The sequence below is a fragment of the Triticum urartu genome, chromosome 7 (assembly GCF_003073215.2).
Source record: "Triticum urartu cultivar G1812 chromosome 7, Tu2.1, whole genome shotgun sequence".
Taxonomy (NCBI): Eukaryota; Viridiplantae; Streptophyta; class Magnoliopsida; order Poales; family Poaceae; genus Triticum; species Triticum urartu.
The window spans coordinates 469,674,206-469,694,916 of NC_053028.1; the positions used below are offsets into that span (position 1 = coordinate 469,674,206).

The 20,711-nt window shown below is 45.1% G+C and overlaps 2 protein-coding genes across 13 annotated transcripts; both read right to left on the minus strand.

Moving 5' to 3' along the window:
* Positions 1-214: 214 nt before the first annotated feature.
* On the minus strand, positions 215-9,056 carry LOC125521245. Of its 12 annotated transcripts, none has more exons than XR_007289107.1 (5): positions 8,801-9,056; positions 7,460-7,512; positions 4,757-5,380; positions 4,482-4,641; positions 1,612-2,860 (listed from the first exon to the last, which is right to left on the minus strand). XR_007289107.1 is itself a non-coding variant. In XM_048686307.1 (4 exons), exons 1-4 carry the CDS (start codon positions 8,967-8,969, stop codon positions 383-385), a joined length of 636 nt encoding a protein of 211 aa, XP_048542264.1. In that variant the 5' UTR covers positions 8,970-9,056; the 3' UTR covers positions 215-382. The 12 variants fall into 12 exon arrangements, 4 of the variants coding, with proteins under 4 accessions (XP_048542264.1, XP_048542268.1, XP_048542265.1 ...); XR_007289111.1 differs by having other exon boundaries at positions 7,460-8,329; XR_007289110.1 differs by having other exon boundaries at positions 6,872-8,329.
* Positions 9,057-10,163: 1,107 nt separating this feature from the next.
* LOC125522409 (exonuclease 1) lies at positions 10,164-15,965 on the minus strand. Its single transcript, XM_048687473.1, has 11 exons — positions 15,702-15,965; positions 15,394-15,605; positions 14,886-14,964; positions 13,916-13,960; positions 13,693-13,842; positions 13,505-13,619; positions 12,005-12,105; positions 11,731-11,828; positions 11,543-11,635; positions 10,967-11,184; positions 10,164-10,769 (listed from the first exon to the last, which is right to left on the minus strand). Exons 1-11 carry the CDS (start codon positions 15,777-15,779, stop codon positions 10,312-10,314), a joined length of 1,647 nt encoding a protein of 548 aa, XP_048543430.1. The 5' UTR covers positions 15,780-15,965; the 3' UTR covers positions 10,164-10,311.
* Positions 15,966-20,711: the final 4,746 nt, after the last annotated feature.

Consider the following 20,711-nt stretch of genomic DNA (forward strand, 5'->3'; position numbering starts at 1 on the left):
CTTCCATGGCAGCATCTGGCGCCATGGCATCCATTTCAGGCAACATGGTAGCGGAAATGTGTGACATGGCAGCAGGTGGCCAGGACATGTCAACAGCGGTTGTGCGGGGCATGGGACTCGGTCTATATGAGCCAGCGTGGGACATTGACACGGAGGTACGAATGTTGGTGTCAATGTATTTGATGGAGCACGAATTTCATGAAAATGGGAAAGAATGACCGTCAAAGTACATATATCAAGACACTATCATGCGTTGCACCACATGATCGTAGCATCAAAACCCTTTCGTATTAGGATGATAGCCAAGAAAAATGCAGGCTACCTGGCGGATGCAGTGGTGGCTACAGTGGGGTCGTAGAGACAACCAAAGATGCAGATACTATTACACAAGGGTGGCAAAAATGATGGTTAGGGGTGTAAATCCACCATGGGTTTCAGGGAAAAAGGTAGGGAGGTGAGTAACTATAGAGAGTGCATTGGGCTGGAATCGAGAAGGGGTGTTGGAGTGGTACATGAAGGCGCATATGCTATCGTTGAATACGCAGAGCATGTGCTTGACATGTTCATTCTCCTTCGAGGTGTAGGGGCGGGTGAGACGAAGGATCATCATGTGGGAGGAGAGGAGGGTGCAGACACCTACATTATTGAATTATTTGGCATTGTCAGTTTGGAGATAAAGCACGAAACGAGATAAATGCATGACTACATAGGCATAAAATGAAGTGAGTGCATGAAGTAAATACCGAAAACAAGAGTTGTTAGGGATCGGAGACGTCCATACATCACAATGCATTATTTCAAAGGGAAAAGTAGCGGCGGGGGAAGAAGAACTAAAAGGCAAGCGAGCGTGTTTACCTACATGGCAGCCATGACAAGTATGATACTCAGATTTATTACAAGAAAGAGGGAATTGTTGCAAAATCTGATGAAGAGTGGCGGCCCTTGGGTGCCAAATACGAGCGGTGCCATTGACACCAAAGACGAGCATGCTCCGGCACCGGTGTATATAAACCAATGACAGCCCTCGGAGTATGTGCACCACTGTCTGGGGTGTGTTGTTGGTGCAGTCGTGCTTCCTCTGGCGACCACAATCATGGTATGAAGAGGTAGGCCTAGGAACTAGTTGGCTCGATGAGGAAATTGGACGCAACCTGCCCAAAGTCCTGGTTGAGGACGCACATCGGATCAGTGAGCAGTATCGAAGGAGAACCAACCAATATAAATGTGAGTGTCATGATTTAAACCCTAGGGATGGATTCCTGCTCCCATAGCTCCACAACCACACCAAGAGGTGGTTCTCTGTATACCTTTTTCTAGAGAAGAGCAACTAATACAACATAGAAATCTAGAGAATGAATAGGATCCAACACACATTGTGTTGACCTTTTCTGGGTATATATACCGTACATATACTCGTGGACAATACATATACAAACTCTGTCGTGCACAACTATATGCATCTCGCGTCGGAGATTGGGGAGTTATGGGCAACTAGATTAGGGGTCAAGTCAGTAGTCATTAGAGAACTAACAAACTAGTAGGGATCGAGTCATGCATACAATTATACAATCAAACAAGTTTAAGGTAATCAGATACCTATAAAAAAAGGGCTGAACCAAAGAAGTCCTTTAGTAACTTCAAATACTAGTTGATAACTTTTACAAACAAACAAGTTTAAGGTAATCAGGTAACATTGTAATCAGATAACTTAACAAAAAAGGGGTTGAGCCAAACACGTTCTTTAGTAACTTCAAATACTACTCCCTCCGTCTATAATATAAGAGCATTTTTTTTACATTAGTTTAGTGTAAAAAACACTCTTATATTATGGGACGGAGGGAGTAGTTGATAACTTTGTGAAGATCGTTTCCAAGGTACTTTCACTCCGATCTGGTATCGTACATTCAGGGTGCCTTTTGAAGAAGCAAACAACGCACGATAATTTCCCCCTCGTTCGCCAGACCGCCCGGCTACTTCAAAAGAGAAGTTGATATCTTGCTCAAGATCGCCATCGCCAAGGCACTTGATATGGTCGCTTCTTTTTTGGCGACATCACCTAGCTCGGTAGCTCCACTCTGCTTTGCTGATGCGATCAGCTGCACACCTAGTATCTGGGCCTCCCTCTCTCCTTGAGAAACCTGTTGCCACATACTAGCTCAAGGAGAGAGGGAGGATAGTATGTCAAATCCTAGCCGTTTGAATTGCAGATCAGCTTTTAATTGTCATGATATGAGCTTGATTCCTGCGTGATTTCCACTTTGGAACAGAATAGAACATTGCAGAGTTTCTTTGACACGTTTGATGTTTGTTCAACATGTATAACGCGTCTGCTTACAGTTTCCGCATCCATATATGGAAAAGACAAGAGTTCATCAAATGAACACTTTTTTTCTGATCTTAATCCACAGGGATCGACATTCAGTGGTGCAGTAGTGTTGTTTTTTTTAATCCTGTGTTGCCAAACTGAACCACTGATGATATGATATGATATGATATGATATGTGCAGTGTTATCAGCGGACGAGAGGCCCGAGGCTATGAAGAAAGGCATAGCTCACGGGGCGTGCGAGTACCTGGTGAAACCGGTGCAAACCAAGCACCTCGATATCATGTGGCGGCATGTCATGGCGAGGAGAACCCCTCAACCATGGAGACTCAGCAGCAGCATCCGTAATGCTGCCGCTGAGAAGGCGCAGCCTACAGGAGGACCCGGCGGCGGCGAGCAGGACGGTGCAAAGAGCACCAAGCGTGGATGGACGAAGAGTCATGAACATGATGAAGATGGCCATGATGCGAACAAGGAGAACTTGTCACCAAACCCATCGACCGGGAAGAAGCCGAGGACGGCATGGAGAAATGATCTGCATGACAAGTTTGTGGAGGCTGTCAGTCAGATCGGCATCAAGAGTAAGAGAACTTACTCGATCACACTTCTCATGGCTTACTACATTAACCAAAACGAAGCAATGTGATCTTGGCATTATTATCTCTGGTATAAAAACTTTTTGGTTATGCGAATGTGTATATGCAGGGGCTGTTCCATCGAAGATACTGGCCGCCATGAATGTGGATAACGTCTCCAGAGAGAGTGTTGGGAGTCATCTGCAGGTTTACTTTCTACTCCTCGTGTATACCTTTTTTATAAATAATAGGCAGTATATTGATGCATCAAGCTGATACAAAATACAGAAACGCATCCACCACCTTAACTATACCTGACTTTTGTATGCACTGAATCCCTATCTCGTACTATATCATATTTTGCCATGTTGCTGGGTTGTGTTCATATCTCACAGTGCTGCCCAAAAATTGGAACTGGATAGGCTTGTTTCCTGTTCTTTTGTCTTAGTTACCTTGTAATTATTCTTCTGTGAAAATGTGACACGTCGGATATAATGCATGCCCCATGATTTCTAGAGTTTTTGGAGCCATGCAGCACTTTCAGTTCCTTTGATTTGTTCTCCATATATACGTCTTAAGAACAATCAAAAACAAAATGTAAAAATATCCATGATGCGCCTCTCATCTATGTGCTCGCCTATCTTTTGATTTCAGAAGTACAGGACGTATCTCGCAAGGACCGGGGACGGGGCAGAAGAGAGGTGCGATTTGCTTGTTGCTGAAAGTTGGGGAGAAGGTATCTGCAAGTATTTCCATGGACATGGGATATATCGGCCGTCCACAAACCCTGCCTCTTGGAACCCTACCAGTCTCCCTACAAGGATGGATCATCCGTCCGCGTTCGGAGCGCGTGGTGCCGGTGTCCATGGTGGCAGCATGCTCTCCAGGCCTTGGTTGTCGTGGCTGCTGCCGGGTTTGAGACAGCAGCCCTCTTCCTCCAGCGCATATGCAAACAGGACAAATGGCACAGGGGCGTGGGACGCATTTGGTTCCAGCCATTCCCGTGGCGAGTCATCCTACATGGGCATGCTGCGTGGCAATCTACTGAGGGCAAACAGAGGCTTTCAGAGTAGTGGCAGCTCCTTTGCGGACGGAAATAGACACAATGGTGGGACATCTTTGCCTGTGAATCAGTTTTCAGTGCGGCCATCTCGCCAGGGGTTCCAGCCTCCGGTTCAGAGGAGTCCGTATGGCGACGCCGGGAACCGCCTAGGCAACTCCTGGCAAGCACCTATGAAGTATCCTGATCTTAGCCGTGACTATTGGAACATCCCCAACATCAACCAGCTCACAGGCCTTGCAGCCTCACCAGCTGGCCAGATAGCTGGCCAAACACCGATGAGTCTCGACAAGCTGAAGAACCAAATAGCAGCTTTCATAAACAGCACAAAATCGTTGGCACGTTCCGGTGAGGAGATGGCGTTGTTCGACGTCGATGTAACCATCAACAACAGCACAAGCTCAGTACAGGTGCTGAATGGTGACTTTGCAATCGACGGCAACACAAACTCGGTAGAGATGTTGAATGGTGACCTCTCAATCGACGACAACACAAGCTGGGTAGAGATGCTGAATGGTTACCTCGTAATGGACGGCGGCACAAGCTTGGTGGAGATGCCGAATGGTAACTTCGCACTTGGTAGTGCTTCAAGCATCGGTGCTGCAATGCTTGACCTTCAGATGGGCATTTCTGCCGTGCCAACTCGGATGCTGAATGATGGTGGTGCAGGCGGCGTTCTCCCTGCGCAAGCACAAGACGCAGCTGATCAGGAAGCTGTTGATGGTCAACTGAATATCGACAGTGATGATTTCTTGGAAGCTCTTGTTGATAGTTTTTCGATGGATGACATTCTTACCACGATCAACATGCTTGATGAAGTAAGAAGCTTTCCCGTTCTTTTCCTGAATGATGCCTGCCCAGTTTTACCCAGCTTGCTTTCGTTTTGGCATTTACTATCTTGTCTCTAAGTTTTTCAGGCTTTGCACATATAAAAATGTACTGGCAGTACGAAGTTCGATAAGGTTGCATCTAACTAAACTTGTTTTCTGACTGCAGGATTTATCAATCAACAACAACATAAGCTCGGTGGAGATGCCGAATGGTCATTTGGCAACCAACAACAACATGAGCTCGGTCGAGGTGCCGAATGGTAACTTTGCTATCAACAACAACATGAGCTCGGCGGAGATGCCGAATGGTAACTTCGCAATCAACAACAGTATGAGCTCGGTCGAGATGGCGAATGGTAACTTTGCAATCAACAGCAACATGAGCTCGGTGGAGATGCCGAATGGTAACTTCGCAATCAACAACAACAACAACAACAACAACAACAACACAAGCTCGGTGGAGATGCTGAATGGTAACTTCGCACTTGGTAGTGCTTCAAGCATCGGTGCTGCAATGCCTGACATTCAGATGGGCATTTCTGCCGAACCAACACAGATGCTGAATGATGGTGGTGCAGGCGGCGTTCTCCCTGTGCAAGCACAAGGCACAGCTAATCAGGAAGCTGTTGATGGTCAACTGAATATCGACAGTGATGATTTCTGGGAAGCTGTTAATGATTGTTTTTTGATGGATGACATTTCTACCAGGAACAACATGCTTAATGAAGTAAGAAGCTTTCTCATTCTTTTGCTGCATGATGCCTGCCCATGTTCTTCCGAGCCTGCTTTCGTTTTGGCATTTACTATCTTCTCTCTAAATTTGTCAGGCTTTGCACATATATAAATGTACTAGCAGTACGGAGTTAGATAAGGTTGCATCTAACTAAACTTATTTTCTGACTGCAGGATTTATTAATCAACGATGTTAATATCTTGGGTGGAGAGCTGTAGTTAGGTCGTTAGCCCCTAACTTCCAGAGAGATGCTCCTCTACCTGCTGATTCTTGCACATTCTGTGTGTGAAATTGTGCTAGTCAGAAGGAGTTTAGTTTTATCTGTTATCTTTTGGGATCATAAATAAGGTTATCCTATATGTTAGGAAGAACCAGTTTCTATGTATGATTTAGATTAGCAGATGGCATGGCATCAGCCTGTACTGCAGTCATGGAGTTCAGTTTTACATCACATTTAACTTTTACTCGGTGGTTGTCATTTGGGATCTGAAACAAGGTTATGTTATGTTTGGTCGAACTAATTTTAATGTATGATTTAGACTATCAAATGGAATGTCTTCTATAAATTATCTGTAATGATGTGTGGCTTTAATTTGTATCACTGCAATGCTGCTCTTTCCATGTAATTAACAAGAAAGAGACCAAGAGTCTAAATACAAGTGCCACACGTGTGGCACGAAGCAATTCCGCCCTGACATTTTCTGATGGCAACTTTAGTTACCCAGGGATGGCAACTTTAGTTGTGAAGCATGGCAACTTTCTGTTTGGATAGCAAGTTTCAGTTTTTTTGGGGGTTTCGGTTTTTTTTTCGGATGGCAATTTTAGTTGTAAAAACGTCAGGGCGGTGTTACTTCGTGCCACACGTGTGGCACTTATCATTTGGGCTTGTTTATTGCGGCCTTAAACTGAGTACCGAACCGAAGAAATATTCCAGTTTCAGAAATAGAAACACTTCCACTTTTTTCTAATTGCCATGTGAGCGTGACTCTTTAAGACTTTTCCTTGTCCGAGGCAGCAGTGGCGTCTTCTTACTCTGACATCTGATCCGTCTAATGTATCCCTAGTCACCACTCATCCTCGTTGTCTGATTCCATCGGTCTCCCTCGCCTCTGGCGGCCAATTTCGGCACCGAGAGTCGCGAGAGACCATGGATTGCGCCCTCATGGGAAGCCTTGGTTTAGGTTATTAGGTTCGGTGTCCTTATGTCGCCCATCAAAACAGTGGATGCGACAGCGCAATGGAACAAGTCCATTGCTGGCTTCGGTGCCACCTCGGAGCACGTGAGGATTGGTTTCCCAAATCAATTCCGGCAGATAATGGGGTGGAGGGGGAGGGAGGAGGAGTCAACCTCGATGCTTCCGCCTCGGCTCGCGGTGACGCCGATGGTCATGTCAATAAGATCTTTAGATGACACTTCCAGCGTGATGTGGGGTTGGTTCTCTCATCATGTGGCCTTCTTCTCTAGGATGACGATTCGTGCTTCGGAACGTCATCATTGGCATCTCCTGGCAATACATAATGATTTCCTAGGGAAAGTTACAATGACTCTCTGGTTTCGGCGACAGAGGGCATGTGCGGATCAAGCTACGCCCACGACACGCCGTTGGATTGTGCAGGTCAAAGATGGTGATGAACTCCCCTTGGGCATGTTTATAAATTCCTTTGTCAAGGGTGTTCTTGTAAAGCTTGTACTTGTTTAATATATATGGATTCTAGTATTTGCAAGAAAAGAACAATCATAATCAAACATGCAAGGTCCCAAAGTGGGGCTATAGTTAAACATTAAAAGAATAGAAATGCAAGAAATCGAACCACTTAGGAGAAGACAGAGCACATATCATCCCTCATGAGCAAGCTAAGTTCCAAAATTAATTTCCGGACGGGTCTAATCACAATAGAGGATAATGAGGTGATGTAATGGTGAGGGAGAACATACCAAGTCCAAAAAGCATTGCAACCAAATCATGAAAAATCCATCAATGGCGAGTTCTGCAGGGAGATGTGAGCAGATTATTCCTTCTGGATTCAGCCTATATCACCTGCTACCAAAATCTCCAGATGCCATGGAAATCAAAGACTTTCACCCTATAAGCCTAGTCCATAGCTTTTCCAAGCTTATCACCAAACTGCTAGCCAATAGGCTGGCTAGGAAGCTCAAGGATTTGGTGTCTCCCAATCAAAGTGCTTATGTCAAAAGAATGTGCATTCATGAAAAATTTATCTTGGTCCAACAAATAGCCAAATTGCTCCATTGGCAAAAAGAGCAGAGAGTTCTCCTCAAGTTGGATATCTCAAAGGCCTTCGATTCCATGTCATGGCCTTTCTTGTTGCAGGTACTAAGATACTTGGGATTTGGCCCTGTTTGGAGCAACATTCTGTTCAAACTTTAAAGGTCATCAACCATTTATAGACTTCTAATAGACTTCTGCTCTAGTGGGTTTGCATGAGTCTCCGCTGGAGGTACTGCATATATGCAGTACTTTAAAGGTCATCAACCAAATTTTAATGTTTGTTTCGGAAATAAACTGGATGTTGGTACTCCGCCAGGAAGCAAATAAACACCCAACAATCTGGATCAATTGGAGCATCCACTCAAAAAGCAATATTTTGATTAGATTGACCAGAACAAAACTCCCAGAACACTCCAAACCTGGATGGATTCCCAGTCCACATCAGCCCAACAGAGAAGAAAAGGAGCGTCATATGCTTATGTGCAGCAGTGCAGAAGCACAACTGAATAGTATTAAAATTGCATTGACAGAGCTCAGGTTTTCCAGCCTGTATTTCGAAGGAATTGTCTCACTTCCTGAAGGAACAAGACATTAGCCTGTTGTCTGTGACTCGTAATGAGCCAAATTCATCATTGCCATAAAAAAAAATCAAAAGTTTTAGTCACCGAAAGCAGCAGAGTGAAAGTGAACTAGTATAAAAGAAATGGTGCAGTAAAACAGTGAGGTTGAAACCGCAGATTACTAATGGTACAAAGGGGGAAAACTAGGAGAGAAAATTTTGGGCCCATTTGCAACGTAGGGAAATGGGGAATGCTGCAGATTATGATGCCTAGAATTTATACAAGTATGAGAAGAAAATATGATTTATCATCTATGCACCATTCTGCAGCAGATGCAGCAAAGAACAAAAGAGATTGGGAGAAAACCATTCCATGCTTTCAACACAGCCATAAACATTCAGACTTGTCGGTAACAACCTACAGTAAATTTTTACTAACTATGCAAGTTGGGTCCCTCATTCTCATTGGGCTCTGAGGAATACTCACCGGTCATCGCTGTACGATGCTGTTGCGTCGCGTGGGGGGGTGGGGGTACTAGCGCCACGAGGTAGAGAACCGATGGGGCCGCCGGTTGGCGCCAAGGGCCGGGTCTCCTCGTCGCCGCCGTCCCCAAGGGAACCCGGTGTCGGTGTGCGAGTGGGACGGCCGAATGCATGAGTGCGGTGAACGCGGCGGCGCCGCGGCAATGAGTAGTGAGGTCGGCTTCATGTGGTTCGGGAAGACCACGAGTTTCGGATGCCGAATACCTGCAAACTCAGGGGTTTTTTTTTTTAGAGAAGTGCATATTTCAATCCTCAACTTTTGCCCTAGTCTAATTTACAACCCCGAACTTCAATACCATCTAAATTACAACCCGAACTTTCAAAACTGGCCAGGATTCAACCCTTCCCTCTTTGTTGACCGGTTTTGACCTGGTTGACCGGTTTTGACCAGTCAACAGGTCCAGTCAACATGCCACATCAGCAAAAAATGCAAAATTTCCAAGGAAACAACCTGTAAAATCGAAGAAAATCCAGGAAAAGAAATAAGAAATTCAATTTCCGAAAAACACGGAAAAAATAAAAACGAATTTCCAGAAAAAACCCAAAAACTCAAATTCCAGAAAAAAATCATTTTTTATTTTCCCTAGCTTTTTCGCGAACAATTTTTTCGGAATTTTGCCTTCTTATATTTTTTCCCTGATCTTATAGATTTTTATTTACTTTTTCTTGAAATTTTGAAAAAAAAACTGACGTGGCATGCTGATTGGACCCGTTGACTAGTCAAAACTGGTCACCCCAGGTCAAAACCGGTCAACAGGGAGGGGAGGGTTGAATCCTGACCAGTTTTGAGACTTGGGGGTTGTAATTTAGACGGTATTAAAGTTCAGGGTTGTAAATTAGATTAGGGCAAGAGTTCAGGGTTGAAATATGCACTTCTCTTTTTTTTTTAATGACCTGCAAACTCAGTTGGTTAGGTTTGCTATCGTGGAAGTGGAACCATCGAATTCAAGTTCTAAATTTAGCATTGGCGTTCATATTTTTCTAGATTTATTTTAGTCATTCCAGCTTTCTAGATTTATTTTAGTCATTCCAGCGATGTTCATTCATGGGAGTAAACATTTCCGACTACAAAAACGTATTTTAGTCATTCCAGCGATGTTCATTTGTGGGAGTAAACATTTCCGACTATAAAAACGTATATGTCATCAATCACAAAATATAAGGTCGGCTTAGTATCTTAAAAATGTTCATGGGGGATGTGTATGTGTGTGTTTATAGAGGTGGGTGTATATGCGTATACGTCAAAAAAAAAAGGACTACCTATGGCTTATTGCGGGTAGATCAGAACTGTATGCAATGAATTTCTATTTGAAATAAAATCATATCTGATTCCATTTTGAGATAAATTCATACATAGATATGAAATAACTTTTTCATACTGCAATGTATTGATTAATTTCTTAATGAATGGAATTGAAAAAATGAGAACAAAATGAAGTGGAAAACATGACAGAATTACAAACGCATGAAAAATTTCAGAAGTCCACTCCTTTCATCTTTATTTTTGTTGGTTATATTCCTGATAGCTTCCTGCTGACTTTGCCTCTTAGATGATCTCTCATTCGGAATAGACGCCACACTTTCTTGTGTCAACGGCCAACACAATCCAGTTGACACTCCATTTCTATCAAGAGATTCTGCTGGGCCAACACTCTCTCGTGACAATGATGAGCACAATACAACTGCTTCTTCTTCATCCAGATCGATTAGCAACTCGTTTTGATCTGGTACTTTACCTTGGTCAGTGGGTAATTTCCTCTTCTTGAATGGGTTGTTGTCAGGTGTGTTCTTAGGCTTCACTTCTTTGCATTCCACTGCCGGAGAGGAATGCTTCTGCGGTAGAAACTTGCCAAGGGCAAGGACTCCTTTGTTGCACTTCTGTTCACCACTAGTAATGTCATCAACAACAAATGCTGTTCAAGAAAACAAGTTACAGTTTTGAGAAGTCCTGGAATAAAGTTGTTCCATTGCAGTAAAGAGCAAAGGTAAAAATGCCACTCTTTTAAGTAAAAACAAGTCTTATAGAACCCTTGGTAACAAAGTAACTGATGCACAGCTTAACAATGGTTTAACTTGATATACTTTTTAGAGAGTAAAAGACAACACTTACCTGCGATGTCATCTCTGCTTTCCTCAGATGAACAGATAGTAATAGTGCTCTCTTGTGTCAAAATTTCCTGAGAACCATACTGACTAGCCACATTGAGAGCAGAGGTATCAATAAACTCGATGGGGCTAATGGTTCTGGACAATTCGTCAAAGGTCTCCATTGTAACAGGATTCAAGCGCCCCTCGGCTATCGCTCTTGCCATTGATGGGGCTAGCGCTCTTTAGAAGATCAAGGAATGGGCACTGATAAGATAAGGAAATATAAAATAGCTCTATGGAACATATTAAAACAGTGTTAATATCAGGTGCCTATTACCAGCACACAGATATCTTGTGAAATTGTGCATTCACTATGGTTGTAACTTGTGTTCTGTGATCCTGTCTAAGAAGGTATGATTTTTTTTCCTTCCTCAGCTGTCTAATGTACCAGCAAATGGATGTATCAAAAATTGCGTTTATCAAAATCGTGTTCCATATTGGTGCTGTTTTTCTAAAGAAAAGCAGTCCTCCATTAAATTACTGAATATAGATGTCACAGGCTACAGCTCATGAATAAAACAGAACTCTTTAAGGATACGGTCCAAGAATATCCAGGTTTCCTGCCAAGTAGTTAAGATATCGTTCCTCCAAAGGTTTTAAATGTTTCAGTGACTTGCTTTTGACGTCGTATCTGGGACATTTGAAGGAAAGTGACTTGTCAGATTTTGTACAGTCTCTGAAATGCATACTACAAGATACACATAGCTAGCACAAACACAATCTTACACTCTAGCATGATTGAATACTGCAAGAGTTTTCCAGAAGGAATCAATGTAATCATCCGGCACGGAATACCGCTTGTCAAGCTTCAAGGTTGATAACACCTGGCAATAATTATATCAGAGATGTTAGGGGCCATGTTTCTTCATGAGAATGGATGAATTTTTGAAATATCTGGATGCCACAACATTAATCACAGCAGATTAGACATTGTTGAGAATATGTTTTGAGATGTACAAATAGCATGGAATCAGTAGAGTAGTTATTCTTAGTTTCTTACAAGGTCAATATTTTTATGTTTTGAGATGAGAGAATATGCCCTTTTAGTACCAATGCCAGGCACCGAGGGAAGAAAGTCGCATCCTGCAAGGACACACATACCTGTCCAGATAAAAATTAAAAACATCAATAGAAAACAAAAAACAGGGTGAGAAGTGAGAAAATATTGCAAAAAGGAAGGCCTAATTGCACAAGAGCTCGACAGATCTAAAAGATGACAGCATAACTTGCTACTGCATGCTATGAACAAAAACAAAATGCTTCTTTAACAGGTCACACCATAGTGCTCTAGGAGCGGAAACGAAACCATTGGCCCCAGCGTCGTCCTGTAGGGCGACTCGGGAGGCATTCAGCCACCGCCGCCACTAGCTCCCCGGTCAGCCCGTCCCCCTCCTCACCGCTGCCAGTCAGCGCCGGGCAAAGCCACCGGTGGCAGGCGGCGGCAGCAGGGCCTTCTCCCTCCCTCCTGGAAGCTTCATCTCCGCCCTGCACCTGGTTGTGATGTGCTCGGTGGTGGGCACATGGATTGGATCCGGCCAATCCATCCAGCCGATCAGGACACTGTTGGCTCCACGGCTCTCCATTGGTCAGCGGGTGCCCGGCAGTCTTGTTCACCCGGTGCATGCTCGGTGTGCTTCTCCGTACGGATCTGGGACGCAAGAGTTGCCGGTCCTCGATGCGGATGGAGCTGGAGATGAGGATTCAGATCAGGAGAAATCCCTAGCCGGCCTTGGTCGACCGTGACGGTGGCGGTCCCCAAGGGTGCCATTTTTTCTTCATGGAGACATTCGTCAGATCTACTACTACCTCCATCACACCATTTGTCTCCCAGGTGAAAGCCCTAACCGCGGTGGGCGGCGACGACGCCTTCAGCGTCGTTCCCTTCTTGAAGGCACCGCCTTGGGAGATAAGTGGCTGATGGACACTATTGGGTTGGTGTTGGTGGCGATCTGGATCAGGAGGTGGTGTGGTGTGACATCTACCGCGTCGGCGACGATGGGTCTCGGCGGCGTGGCGGAGCGGGTTCTCAGCGATGGACGTGTTGATGGATGCACGCAAGGTGGTGGCGCTGCCTAGCGACATGGTGGCGTCGACGGCAGTTGGGCCCGGCAAGGTCAATGCGTTGATCTCTCCTGAAGTTGGGATGGCGGAACATGGCAGTGGCAGATTCTAGAGCGTGCGGATGCGGTGCGCGCTGAGGGTCTGCTAGACAGATTGGTGATTTCGGCTCGCCGTGGGGCGGCTTGGTGAGGCCACCGGATTAGATGGTGTGCATTGATGCATGGTCAGGCTGCATCATCCAACTAGTAGGTATAGCGACATTGATCGCAAGGAAGGTGGCTTTTGGTTGATCCATGTATTTGTTTTCTCAAACTCTGTTGAATAATATACTAAAGATGGCTGTGTGCATCACTTGATCAGAGGCCAGGGGTTATCCTCCTTTTCGAAAAACACCATAGCGCTCTAGTTCAAGTCTTCAAGATGCAGAAATGGTGCTTACCAGTAAAAAGGTTTTGATCAAAATCCTGGAAGCAAAGACCATCTTTTACAGTCTTCAAGGTTTTCTCCATTCTGAATTCTTCACCATTCCCGAAGCGATCCATCTTAAATATAATCTACAACTTGAAATGCATTAGATAAAATACATGATTCAAGAACAAAAAATGAAGACCAAAGTGAATGTCTCACAGCAGTGCAACCATATGCTATTAAGTCACTGTCTTCTGTTATAACAGCAGCTATGCCCCCTTGATCAGCATCTAGAGTAGCTAGATATGCCAACTGTGCATCTGCTTCGTATGGAGCAACCACGAACTCAACATTTTCTGTCTTTAAAATCTGAGTTTACAAAGATTAGATTTTGCTACATGAGGTAAGGAATTGTTACATGGAAGAGCTTTCAAAGAAGCACCTGAATCAATTGATAAGCCATCGATGGAGTAATTTGCACAGCTTTCTGCAGATGAATGAGATTAGGATGCTTTTGGAACAGACATATCAAAGTACACTCGAAACTTAGAAACATCAAACCATATTTCCTTTAAAGTGGTAGAAAAACAAGTCGCCAGCTGCTCAAAGGAACTTTGTGCTGATATTTTATATTGTTAATTGTTAAACACAGTGCAAAAGGTCCGAGTCGAAAGGGGGATACTAAGAGAATGATGAGGACATAGGCTGAAATGGTGAATTTTAAGAGGAAGGTAATTCAAACTTCATTTGTAAATTGAAAAAAAATCCTAACAAAGCTGAACGCATGAATTTATGGACAAGCATAATTCCACATTTCTACTTCTATCTAATTAGGTCAACATGAAGAATGGAAAATCTTGCTTTTTCTCTTGCGGACTAGAATTACACAACTAGTAATAGAAAATGCATTGGAAAAAAAGGAAACATCAAAGTTCAAGTGCATGGTAAACTGTTAATAGTAGTTGTGCATCTTGTGTTTGCTCTTTTGTTGTAAACAGTGTTTTGTTGATTTGGCAATCCACAATAACAAACTACTGTCCCCCATTATCTTTGCTTGACATTCTACAGCTTGCAGTTCATTTCAAAATATATTGACCACATATAAATGTATAGGTATTTTAGCTTTACCTGGAAATTGTATTACTAGTAAATTTGTTACTCAAAAGTATTTCTAAGTCATTAGAAGTTCAATAATTTTGCTGACATCAGTCACATTTTAAATCTTGGACAAGGAATACACATAAAGATATTATGTTTCTCACCTAATATTATTAGGTATTTGTACAACATTGTATTTTTTAAATGGTTGTTTCTAATATGTCTTGGTTACATACACATTGAATGCCAGAATATATCAAGTATTCAGAATTTTCTTGGTCTGGTAAATATTGCAAGGATAATTAGATGCTTACCCGGAAAAGGTCGATTGCAGCAGCTGTATTTCCTTGCTCAAGCTTTTCTTTCCCCAACACCAAACTGAGTTCTCTCTTCCTGAATTTTAGTAACCAAGTGACTTAATAAATTGTGTGTATCAGAAACAGGACATTAACCTGATTTTCGTTGCATTTAAATCCATCATAGAAATTTGTGCATCAGGGCAATATTGTATTTATTTTTTGGACAACAAAAAACAATCTTCAAGGAACATAAATAACATTCGTCGATGGCAGATTGCAGTACTGTCTAAATATTAAGACTGAAAGCCAGCTACCAAAAGAGACTCCCAATGCTGACTAGGACCGAATCCTCTGTATACATGCATACTTCCAATGTGAGTTGCCTAACATACTAGTAACAGATCATATAATCTCAAACCATCGCGCCAAGTTACGAGGCGACAAATGAAACTGCGCAGAAGGAAGGGCGGAAAAGGAACTGCATTTCTTAACCAAATAGTATTGACGATTCGAATGGGCGTACTTATGCCGGTCTTCATCCGTGGCCGACTTGCAGGGCATGCTGCCCCCGTCAAAGACGACGACGGGCACGACCTTGTGGTGCCGCAGGAGGTTGACATGGTGCATGAAGTAGCTGATGTAGCGCCTGGCGCCGGCGCTCCTGGGGCTCATGCACAGCTCCATGCTGCAGGAGTAGGCCCCCTTGTGGAGCCAGGAGTACGCGTCGATGCCGACCTGCGAAAGCGGGGGAGGAGAACCAATGAGTAACGAATGAACTCGCGAAGGACGAAAGATGAAACGGAACCTGCGGAATTCGGGGGATCTGCTCACCCGCTGGCCGGCGTACTTCTTGATGTGCACGGGCTCGATGAACGGCTTCATGAAGCGGAGCAGGTTGGGGATCCCCATCGGTGTGCCGAGGCAATGGTAGACCGGCTGATTCCGACTCTCTCCGGGGAGGATTTGAGTCGGGATTTGGGAGAGCGGGGGCACAGGCGGCTGAGGCGGGGGGAGATGACGCTCGAAGCTCGAGGAGGCAGACGGGGCAGGGCTGTGACAGGTTTAGCGGGGGTTTGGGTCCCACGATTGCCTGGGCAGTGCGGGGGTGGGGAAATTGACGAGCGAACGTTTTTCCTTCGCGCGCTCGGAGTAATTTCCCGCGCCTCTCAATTCTCAGTTAAGCAGATTCTTTTTTGCGGGGTATAAGCAGATATTCACTGCCACTAAAACTTGAATATGTTTAAGTTTAGTGATTCTAGGGTTTAGGGTTTGCCCGGTTCTAGGGTTTAGGGTTTGCCCGTGAGATATGCTGCCCTTAAAATTCAGTTATGGGTTTTCGACAAAAAGCATAGTTGGGTTCTCAATTATGTGAGCATGATTGGTTTGTTACTAATATTTGACTAGCTAACTGTTGGCACTGTTAAATATTGGCAATACCAATACTTATCAAATATTGGCAACTTTATATAAGATAGGCAGGTCAATTTGGTAATCAATCAATTAGTAATCAATATTTGACATAATGCCGAACATTGGCATACCAATTTTTGACACCAAACCAATTATGCTCGTAGTTAGCAAAGTGTCAAGACATTGTGCAACGCATGATGTTATGTAGATCATGTTTGGTGCATATCTATACGGCAGCTGATGCGTAAGCATTTGGTTGAGTTAAACCCCTTATATCATGCAAAAACCCTGGGTGGGTCAAATTTTATTTTTATTTGACTTATGAGGATGAACGCAACGATCCCGTGTTTAGATTTGCCCCTATTGCAGAATGTTCACTAAGGTCATTTCCAACGCCAACCCGTAAATTCCCTCCTGCATCCGTCCGCGGACAGGGGGGGCCAGTCCACGAATATGGATGCGGGAGGACGTCATCCAACACTAGTTGCATACATTATAAACTCTTTTTCAACAACCCGGATGAAATTCATGCAAACACGGCGGGATTTCATACAAACATGACGGACTTCATACAAACACGGCGGATTTGCATTACATTTTGAGCATATAGAAAAAAAAAAGACCTGACCATAAATCTAAGTCATCCTCCATCCGTCGTCTCCATGAGCATTAGCGATAAGACCGATGAAGTGAAGGTGCGGTCTCCAGCGAGGAAGAGTAGAACACGGGAGACGGACCGGCCCACGTGGGACACCAGGCCCTGCTGCCTCCCGTGGCCTACTCATCCTCGGAGGAGTCTGCGACCTGTCCGTCGTCAATGGACATGAGGTCCACGATGTAAATGGTGCGCGCCGACGTTGTCCTCATCCCACCGGGCCGCCTAATGGTTCATCGGTGGCGTGTAGGAGGCGCAGCCGGCATTGTTCTCCTTCGCGGTCATCTGCAACTGTGCCTCCACTATGGTTGCTTCCTGGTGAGCGGACACTTGAGCGCGGACAGCATCCTAGATGGCATACTGCTCCGCAATGAGGTTGTGGTTCGCTGCGGCCATGGCCGCCACGGTCTCCTCACTCGCCTGCTCGCCGTAGATCTGGCCCTCCGCCAGCCGGTGCTGCTCCAGGAGGAACAGGTTGTACCGTTGTTCCTCTTTGCGTCTAGGAAACATTGAAAAAGGCTCTGACGTAGGCTGCATCTCCGCCATGGCAGCATTTGTGGTGCGCCCGCGCCTGCTGCATGGTGAAGCCGGCGTGCACATGATGCGCGGGAGCCGGGGCGTGTCGTCGGCGCCCGTCTTCATCGTGGTCTCGTCCTCGTTGTCAAAGACTTCGGGCGAGTAGGCCAACAAGCCGGCCTCGATCTGCCTGGCACGACAGCTCTACCAGGTGGCAGGAAGGGCAGCCACGGCGTGCTTCATCTCCGTGGAAAGGCTCTCCAATAGAGCTTCGCTGCCTGCAGTCATGGCGGATGCAGTGCAAGGAAGGAGGATGGAGAGGGGCTTGTGTTGTGGTGTGGAGTTATCCGGGTGTGGCCACCTTTATATAGCGGATTCCGGTGAGGCGAGGCGTCCGGGTGTGTCTACGCGGTGTCGAAGCAAGTTTCTTTGCCGGTGAGCCTGGTTAATGTCGGCATACGGATGGACAACGACATTGAACGGGTGTGGTAGATATCAGTTCGTTCCGTCCAGTCATGCGTTGTCGATGTACTAAGATTTGGGTCCTCAGTGCCCCCAGACTTATGCACAGGCAGTAGCAGCCTTCCCGATGGCAAGGCTTGCCGGAGGACAACTAAGAATAAATTCAAGACCAGATGACAAGATGCAAAGAAGACACCTAAGCCAGTGATCGGAAGCACCGAAGATCCAGCTTAGGAGGCCCGGCAAGATCCTTGCCGGGGAGTTAGCGAAGCCCGGCAAGCTCCGAGCCCGGCAAGAATCCCACTACATTGCCAACACTCCACCTCATCGATCAAGGTGGCACTTGTCGTATAGGTGTCGAGCGGGCAGGTAGTTAGGTGAGTCTTGTCTGGGCACGTGGTAGCTCGCCGCCGTAGATATAGGTTTAATGGCACCCGTCATGGCAATGTGTCAAGGAAATGGAAGGTAGATAGGTGAACGACACGGAAGTAGAGACCATTCTGGTCGGGGAGCTCCATCCACAAGACACCTCGGGGCGCAATTAATGTGTTTGTCCTAACCCACAAAGTTAGGTATTTAGCACTATAGCCACTATTCAAAATGTATATTTACCATTTTGCCACTTTGGTGACCCCTTTCTCTATAAAAGGAGGCACATGGCCACCTTTACAAAGGTCGACACCTTGCACAAACACGCGCGTAGCAGCACTTCCCGCGCAACCTTACCGGAATTGCGCTCCTTGTACTTGTGTATACATCCAATACACCAAAGCAGGAGTAGGGTTTTACGCTTCACAGCGGCCCGAACATGGATAAACTTCGTGCGTTCTTCTAGTTCTTCTCTTTGTGCTCACCGATCTCCCCAGTTGCTGGGGATATAAACCCGCAATATGACCCGCCCGTTCAGGGCCTGGTCATCCTTCGGCGACTTGACAAAAGTATGTTTCGGATGATGGGCTGGGATGACCACGAGTTCAAGGCCCAGAAGATGAGTCACCAGATGGGCCGACTCATAGCCCAGAGACACAAGCTGGCAGTATCTACTATGACGTCAAATGAAGTTTCTTACTTAGGGAACAAGGCAAGTAGGAAACATGTTAGAGCACGGATTGTAGTACGCCCCGGACTCTGTTGTAAGCCCAGGGCCTCCACCTATATATAAAGGTGAGACCCTGAGGCAGAAAGACTAGGTTACAATCTCTCGAGTACTAGGTTAGCCAGGCCACACCCTTGTAATCGAGATCATCATCATCAATAGCAATCAAGCAGGAGTAGGCTTTTACCTCCACCGTGAGGCGCCGAACTTGAGTAAACCATTGTCCCTCAATTCCGATCAACCCCGTTCGAGCTACTTAGTGGCGATGGCCTCATGACTAAGTCCTTTCACAAGGACATCTGTCGTGACAAAAGCATGATAGTTGGCGCCCATCGTGGGGCAATCGCCCGGTGGTGTTGAGTTCTTGGAGGGAGCTCTCCCAGGGATCGAGGGTTACGTGATCGGCCGCATGAAGAGGGTTGGGAGCATGAGCAGGGCTTGGCGGCTAGAGATTGGTGATACGTCTTCGTCGTATCTATAATTTTTGATTGTTCCATGCCAATATTATACAACTTTCACATACTTTTGGCAACAAAGTATATGATTTTTTGGGACTAACATATTGATCCAGTGTCCGGTGCCAGTTCCTGTTTGTTGCATGTTTTTTATTTCGTAGAATATCCATATCAAACGATGTCCAAACGCGTTGAAATTTTATGGAGAATTGTTTTGGAATACATGTGAATTTTGGGAGGTGGAATCAACGGAAACGGAGGCCCACAGCCTCCACTACCCACCAGGGCGTGGCCTACTCCCTGGCACGCAGTGGTGCCTAGTGGGCACCTCGTAAGTCAGTTGGATCTCTTATTTGGCTGCAAGGAAGATTATATCTGGGGAAAATCGTGTTAAAATTTCGGCGCAATTGGAGATACGGTTCTCCAGATATTTAAGAAACGGTTTTCGACCAGAAAACACGAACGTGAAATAGAAGATAACGAAGAGAGAGAGATCCAATCTCGGAGAAGAAGAAGAAGAAGAAGAAGAAGAAGAAGGGAGGGCTCTCTCCCAGTGGCGCCGGAGTGCCGCCAGGGCAAGGATCATGACAGTGATCTACATCAACAATCTTGCTACCATCAACACCAACTTTCTCCCCCTCTATGGCTCTATGCCGCGGTCTAACCTCTCTATTCCTGCTGCAATTCTCTACTTAAACATGGTGCTCAACAATATATATTTTTATCCAATGATATGTGGTTATCCTATGATGTTTTAGTAGAACCATTTTGTCCTATGGGTTGATTGATGATCATGATTGGTTTGAGTTGTATATCTTATTTCGGTGATGTCATATGGTGCCCTCCGTGTTGTGCAAACGTGAGGGATCCCCGTTGTAGGGTGTTGCAATATGTTCATGATTTGCTTATGGTGGGTGGCGTGAGTGACTGAAACACATACCCGAGTAAGTGGGTTGTTGCGTATGGGAGTAAAGAGGACTTGATACTTAATGCTATGGTTGGATTTTACCTTAATGATCTTTGGCAGCTGTGGACGCTTGCTAGAGTTCCAATCATAAGTGCATATGATCCAAGTACGGAAAGTATGTTAGCTCATGCCTCCCCCTCATATAAAATTGCAACGATGATTACCGGTCTAGTTATCGATCACCTAGGGACAAATAACTTTCTTGTGTGACAAAAGCTTTCTACTAAACAACTAAATTTTATTATCTTGCAATTTATTCGTAGTTTTATTCTCGCAAAGT